The sequence below is a fragment of the Balaenoptera physalus genome (genome assembly GCF_965194825.1).
Source record: "Balaenoptera physalus genome assembly, chromosome: 13".
NCBI lineage: Eukaryota > Metazoa > Chordata > Mammalia > Artiodactyla > Balaenopteridae > Balaenoptera > Balaenoptera physalus.
The window spans coordinates 65,120,937-65,128,600 of NC_138892.1; the positions used below are offsets into that span (position 1 = coordinate 65,120,937).

General features: G+C 47.3%; 1 protein-coding gene across 1 annotated transcript; it reads right to left on the bottom strand.

The window, feature by feature from the left end:
* Positions 1–6,637, bottom strand: LOC309641416 (tubulin alpha-1C chain). Its single transcript, XM_082421442.1, has 4 exons — positions 6,489–6,637; positions 3,461–3,683; positions 3,170–3,318; positions 1–1,091 (listed from the first exon to the last, which is right to left on the bottom strand). Exons 1-4 carry the CDS (start codon positions 6,489–6,491, stop codon positions 117–119), a joined length of 1,350 nt encoding a protein of 449 aa, XP_082277568.1. The 5' UTR covers positions 6,492–6,637; the 3' UTR covers positions 1–116.
* Between the last annotated feature and the right edge of the window lie 1,027 nt (positions 6,638–7,664).

Genomic DNA, 7,664 nt, shown 5'->3' on the forward strand with positions numbered 1-7,664 from the left:
TTGACACTGAAAACAGAAATATCACTTTTATTGACAAGATAGGGCCACAATGGGCAGCTCCACAGAACACAAATAAGACAGTCCCAAGACAAGAGTGTAAAATTACAGCAGACAGGTTAATATTCTTCACCCTCCTCCTCTCCCTCAACACTATCAGCTCCAACCTCCTCATAATCCTTCTCAAGGGCAGCCATATCCTCACGGGCCTCAGAAAACTCTCCTTCCTCCATGCCCTCACCCACGTACCAGTGAACAAAGGCACGCTTGGCATACATCAGGTCAAACTTGTGGTCCAGGCGAGCCCAGGCCTCAGCGATGGCTGTGGTGTTGCTCAGCATGCACACAGCTCGCTGTACTTTGGCCAGGTCCCCACCAGGTACCGCAGTGGGAGGCTGGTAATTAATGCCAACTTTGAAGCCAGTGGGGCACCAGTCCACAAACTGGATACTGCGCTTGGTCTTGATGGTGGCAATGGCAGCATTGACATCTTTGGGAACCACGTCGCCACGGTACAACAGGCAGCAAGCCATGTATTTACCATGGCGAGGGTCACATTTCACCATCTGGTTGGCCGGCTCAAAGCAAGCATTGGTGATCTCTGCTACAGTAAGCTGTTCATGGTAGGCTTTCTCAGCAGAGATAACAGGGGCATATGTGGCCAGAGGGAAGTGGATGCGGGGATAGGGCACCAGATTGGTCTGGAATTCTGTCAGATCAACATTCAGGGCTCCATCAAACCTCAGGGAAGCGGTGATGGAGGACACAATCTGGCTCATGAGGCGGTTAAGATTAGTGTATGTTGGGCGCTCAATATCGAGGTTTCTACGACAGATGTCATAGATGGCCTCATTGTCTACCATGAAGGCACAATCAGAGTGCTCCAGGGTGGTGTGGGTGGTGAGGATGGAATTGTAAGGCTCAACTACAGCTGTGGAAACCTGAGGGGCAGGGTAAATGGAGAACTCCAGCTTGGACTTCTTGCCATAATCAACAGAGAGACGTTCCATCAGCAGGGAGGTGAACCCAGAACCAGTTCCCCCACCAAAGCTGTGGAAAACCAAGAAGCCCTGAAGACCTGTGCACTGGTCAGCCTGCAAAAGAAAGGAGTTTTAATTTTAGCCTTGGTGAAAGGTGCAATGACTTCTTTGAATCCATAATCACATTGACTGAGATCTTTAAAAAAAATCTTCTGAACAATACCTGCTAAGAAAGCAGTCCTAAAGAGCTTCTAAGTGCTAAGTGATTCAGAGAAACTTTTCACAATCAACTCTTGGGAGCTGGAGGGAGGGGATCTGTTAAAAGGCTATTTTAAATGAACTGTTTTCACTTCTGCAGGCAGAGGAATCATGAGGTCTGGAATGAATGCAGGGCTCAAGTTTTGGTGACTGGGAGGGCAACCTCTGGTGCCCTTGCTGTGACCGCAGAACAAAGGCAACCTCTTATCAGTTGGAGAGCTACCAACAGCAGGCCTGGGACCACCAGCCCCGTACAATGGATGTCTTACAGATTTCGGCAGCTGCTTTCTGAGCTGGAACACAACAGAATAGCCAAGATCCAATGCCCCGGTGCTGGAGTAAGGCCGGGTCTGGATCTGGCTCTACCTGTTCCTTGCCGTGTGACTTTGACCAAATTCATTTCTCAATCTCAATTTTCTCATTTATTAAATGAGGAGAATAGTAACCTACTTCAGGTTGTTGAGAATTAAATGAGTATCTGGAACAGTGCTTGGCACAGCAAGCACTAGTTACCAGAAAGTCTATTCATTCTGGGAAAGGCGATTTACTATCACAATTCCATGTCCTTGTGTCACTGGGGCTTTCCACCACTTAACTGAGCTATTCTGGCTATTGTATGAAAGGATGATTTTGTCATTTCAAACAAAGTATTCTGTTGACAATCTTCACTTCTCAAGGTGCTCAGAGATTTGTGGACATTCTCTACTGAGCCCCTAGTTCACTTCTCCTGTGGGTCCATACTCTGAATGAGATCAATGCCAGGGTAGACCCTAGTCTACCAATTTCACCCATTAAGCCTCATGTGGACACAGCAATAACACCAAGAACAAATGCAATTGTTTTGGTAGTTAATGAACTTCACTCCAGAACCCTCAATGGCTTTTACTAGGTTTATCTGTCCCTAAAGGCAGGTCCTGATTTCCAAGTCAGTACTTGTAGCTGAAGCTTGATTTGCAAACATAGGAACCATTAGCCCAGTTTTGCTGGGAAGACTATGATAAACATCTGAAAAAGTATGAAGCCATAAATGATGTAAGGCCATTCTTCTTAGAATAGACCAGTTGTTGCTGGGCTTAGCATAATGTGATTTCCCGACAAGCTATTCCACCCAGGCCTTCATTCTTGATTTTTAATTACTTACAAGCTGCCCACATGCCTAAGGAGCAGAGTCATCTGATTGTCAGACTCTTAATTAAAATGATCCAAACAGAACACTTATCAACTTTACCGATGTGAATAGTTGCCTTAGATTTTTCTGCCCCAGGGCCAGTCCACACTGCCCTGAGCTCTAGGAGGAAAACGAGGGTACTGCTTTTTCTGTGATTATATCTTAATACTTTCAAAGTTCCAATGACTTATACTTGCTTCTGTAACAAGCGAGCTCCCTTGACTCCACTTTCAGTGTTGTTGGAAGTTTCCAGTGTCAGCTATTTCTAGTCAGTGTTACACTGGCTTCTTTTGCTATGACCTTTCTGTAATAACATGTCAGCAGTCCAATTTTTATGAGTTTGATCAATTAGTTACATGCCAGTCAGCCACCTACTCACTGTGACTAAGATGACCTAAATAAAAAGGGATGTCTCAGCCTGAAGCCGGGAAGCTGCCTGATTAATATGAACAAGGATGTTTAATGGTCTTAAATGTCAGTAAAACAGTTAAGGTGTCCTGGTACTCACCTTGACTTCAGGTAAACTGCCCTCACTGAATGAGAAATTGCCCAAATCTGCCTTGTTAAGACACAGAAAGAGGCAAAAGAACACTATCCCCACCCCAAATAGTTGTCCCATAACTCAGGACCATCTGGTTTAGAAGTCCGGTTATTTAGTGGGCAGTATAAAGCTCATTTTAGTGTGCAAAGAATGACTCTTGTAGTTTGGTCTCTCAAAACTGTAAGAGAAAACTCTCATCTACTTTAAATAAAGTACTGTGTTTACCAGTTTCCGAATTCGGTCCAAGACGAGGTCAATGATCTCCTTGCCAATGGTGTAGTGACCTCGGGCATAGTTATTGGCAGCATCTTCCTTGCCTGTGATGAGCTGCTCAGGGTGGAAGAGCTGGCGGTAGGTGCCAGTGCGAACTTCATCTGGAAAAGGAAAACGAAGCAGCCACCCATCACTAACAACCTGCACAAGTCTGCTCGACCCCAGGGCATCAGTGGAGCCCCCAGGACACACCTCCTGTCCCGGACCCCCGGGATCTCATTGGGGTTACTGAGGTCAACTCACCAATGACCGTGGGTTCCAGGTCTACAAACACTGCCCTGGGCACATGCTTGCCAGCGCCTGTCTCACTGAAGAAGGTGTTGAAGGAGTCATCTCCTCCCCCAATAGTCTTGTCACTTGGCATCTGGCCATTGGGCTGGATGCCATGTTCCAGGCAGTAGAGCTCCCAGCAGGCATTGCCGATCTGGACACCAGCCTGGCCAACGTGGATGGAGATGCACTCACGCTGTGAGAGGAAGAAAGGAAATGTCAGAATATGACACATCAGATGGGACATTTAGGAATGATTCACCGTAAATGACTATTAACCTTCAGAAGAGATCAGCACCTTTCTGGAGGCCACTCCTGCCCAGGGACTATTTCACAAGCAACAGCCTAACTCAGAGAAAATGCTTTGGAAAACCACAGATATGTTAATGAACTACTAGGCAAGACCAGGGACCAGACCTTCGCTTTGTAGCCACATTAGATGTTCAAGGTCAGGTTTCTACCTTCAGAATGACACAAGCTGCTCTAGCAATAGATTTTCCCCAACTCCTGGGAAATAGGCCTTCTGATTCCTTAAAGGCACGCAAAATTCCTCCTTCCAGCTCTGATTCATTCTCTGTATGACTGTGTAACTAGAGCTCATTCTGGTCCCTCTTTAATCCTATTCTTTAAAGATAAGAGCTTCTGCCTCTCCCTTTAAAACCAGCTTAAACCAGCAAACTACAGCCATATGACTCATGGAGAAAACAACAGATAAGCAGCAGTTACCTGTATTTTAAAAACTGTGGTCAGAGGCAGCCTTTTAACCCTGTGGAAGAATTTAATCTTAAGGAAAAACATTTTCCTTCACTATCAATGCATCTTGAGGGGAGAGTGGTGGGGAAGGTGGGAGGAGGACGGAGACACATGGTAATAAAAGCTAGAAGTGTCACCAAGACTTAATTAATAGTTTAAGAAATTAGCTGTCTTCTAGTAGAATGTACATATATCTCTGGCAACGTGGTGGAAACGTCTATAATTTCAAAAATGTAATGATGCTAGGATGTTACCAAACTCATTTCTGCTTAGTAAAATAAGGCAGTGAACATAGAATCTATACCCACAGACTTAAGAGAAAAAATAAAAGGATTTTTATTGTATTTCCATCATAAATCAGATTAGCGGCTTTGGAGACAGAGGTCTTTCAAATATCAACACCAAATAAGAGGGTTTCAAGTTTTTAAAAACTGCTAATAAGAATCTAGTTAAAGAAAATTCAACACCACCTCAGATCTCAAAGGGCCTAGTTTCATAACCCAAGATAAAAACCCCAATCACTCACAACCTTTGATTTATGGTCCCCTCCTTCTCACCTACACTCCCCATAAAACAATCATGGTCTGCTGACCTCATCAGCAAGCTCACTATTACCTGCCTCTCCTTGCCCAGCTCTAGAGCCGTGGGAGAAAGGGGAGTTGTTTGTTCTAATGAACCCATGACTATTTAAAACTGCATCATGTTTACCTTTAACTGGACTTTGGACAGTCCACAGCCCTAGAAAGCAGGAGAGAACCAGAGATCTGTCCATGACAGCCCCAGGTCCCAAGGAGATAAAGTATCTGAGATGATCCTGTCATTCTAATGAAGCACTTCTACTGAAGCCTTTTGAGTTTCTTTCATTGTGCAACGGTATGGTTTAGACTGTGGCCACTGCTTGCCCTCCACTCTCCCCTGGCCACTCGGGAGATGAAGTGAGACACCGGTGATGGAGTCACTTAGTCTAGCCTTAACTGGATAAGCAGCCCCTGTCCCTTGTTTAAAAAAAAAAAACCAAAAGAACTATTAATCTAACCAGTGTTTGCCTTAATAGGTCTGCTGCTACTGCTGCTCTCCTGCCCTTTAAACAGTCCCACTTCTTACTTTCTTTTTTTCTTCTTCTTTTTTTTATTGGGGTATAGTTGTCTTACCCCACTACTTTCTGAAACACGTTTTTACCAGTATCTTTTTGGTCTTGCCTGGTAAAAAGCACTCAAGCAAGTTGTTACAGTCAGACATACGTTTGATAACTGTGGTAGTCCCTAAAGAGGTAAATATTTATTCACTGCATTGCTTTTTAAAAAGATATTATTTTGAAACATTTGATACACACGGCCTACTTAAGGTAGACTTCCAACAGATATTTCCTCAGATATTTGTTTCCAATACCTCTGGAAGCTATATAGAAAATACTCAAGTTGTGTGTAATTTGAGGTTTCTTTAAAACTAAGAATACTTTGTCAGTACTAGTTTACTCTGTGACTTTATAAGAAAATCTCTCTTTATGGACTCTTTTTTTTTAAACCTGTAAGTAGAAAGCTTCAGCTATAAACACCCCACTAAATTAACACGAGAAATGCAGGACTAAACAACGTGACAGTAATTCCCTTCAAAGGAGGAGCCTGCCTACATCCCTCCAGGTGGATTGGTGCGAACGGAAGCGCTCCCCCCCCCACCCCACCCCGGCCCGGCCACAGGTGAGGATGGGTGCGAACGGAAGCGCTCCCCAGAGCCCGACAACAGGTGAGGATGGTGCAATTGAAAGCTCTCGCCAGAGTCTGGCCACAGATGACTCAGCAGCGAGTCATAGGGCGCTGGAGAGGCAACGCCTAGAAATGTTTGCAACTACCGTGCGGGAGCACACGAGATGCTCCAGGGTCCTGTGCGTAAGGCAGTGGGAAAGTGAGATCATTTGCGGAAATGGGAGGGATTTTCAGGTTTCACAAGTCCTTGGGAGCCAGTGTGAAGGTTCCCTGGCCTTCCTGGGGCGGTAGCGGGCCCTGGGGGGATGGGTGCCCTCTATCTAGGATCAAATAAATGGGCTTTCCACTTCCACCGAGGGCAGCGCCCAGGCCGCGTCTTCGAGCCGGAAGAGGAGTATCCCGGGTGAACTCGGCTTTCCGCATGGCCACCAGAAGCCAGTTTGCCTGGAGGCGTCCGGAACGTGGCCCCACGTGGACTGGGGTCCCGACGCCCCTTCGGACTCCGCACTCTCCCCGCAACGCCACCGCCCGGGGACCCCACTCACCATGACTGAGACTTGTAGGGTTCTGCGGGGCTGGAGGAGGCGAGGGGACGGTCACGAAGCTCTCCCACTGACGGACTACCAAGGAGTCCGGGGGAGAAGTAGTGAGAGAGGAGGCGGCCCCGAGGGATCCTATATACCCCGACCCTGGCCACGTGTCGGAAGGGCGGTCACCGGACCCGCCCTGGCCTCCGCGGCCCCGCCTCCGAGCCCAAGGTCCCCGGCCGGATGCCCGATTTTACCCTGCCCGCGGAGAGAGGAGGGGCGCGTGGCGCTGATTGGTGGGTTCAAAAGTTCGAAACGAACTCTACGGAACAAGCCACAAGAGCCCGGAAGGGGAGGAGGCATCCTGGGGCCGGAGAATGGGCCGGTGGGGTGGGAAGGAGGGTGGACATGGTGACTAGAAGGAGAAGGGAGGCGAAGCGTCTGCACAGCCCTCAGTGGGTGCGGGAGGCGTCAGAGGGCAACGCCTAAGCGAAAAAAGGCACCGAGTTAAAGGGAGCCCCGGCGGGAGCCCCAGGAGCGTGGCTCCTCCCGCTGCCTGCCCCGCCCCCGGGGCCCCAGACCCCGGACCCTGGAGGGGCGGCCCAGCAGCACAGCTACCCACCGGGCCCGGCCTACGCGGGGCCCCGTCGCCTGCTCCCCTCGCAGCTGAGGGACTTCCAAGAGAGAAGGCCTGGTTCCCCATTCCAGGTCTTAATTACCACGAACCGGCCCGAAGCCCTTTTTCTTTTTCTTTTTTTTTTAATTTTTCAGTGTTATAAAAATATGGAACCCTTCACGAATTTGCGTGTCATCCTTGCGCAGGGGCCATGCTAATCTTCTCTGTATCGTTCCAATTTTAGTATATGTGCTGCCGAAGCGAGCACTTCTCACCTTTTTTTGTTGCTTTTCTTTACTCATTTTCCTACCTTCTTTTATTTATTTATTTATTTATTTATTTACCTACCTTCTTTTAAATGAACCTTTTGGTTCCTAACAGCAACCTCCTTCCACTTGGTGCAAAAGCAGGTTTGTTGTTGTTTTGTTTTTCAGTTCATTATAATATTAGCCTGGGGTCTATGTGCTTGTGGTTGGCTTGTATTTACCATCCTCCACTTTGGTGGGGGTCTTAGTTTCTGTACAACTCAAAGATATGCATCAGGCTGTTGTTATCTTTATCCCTTCAGGAGGAACTAG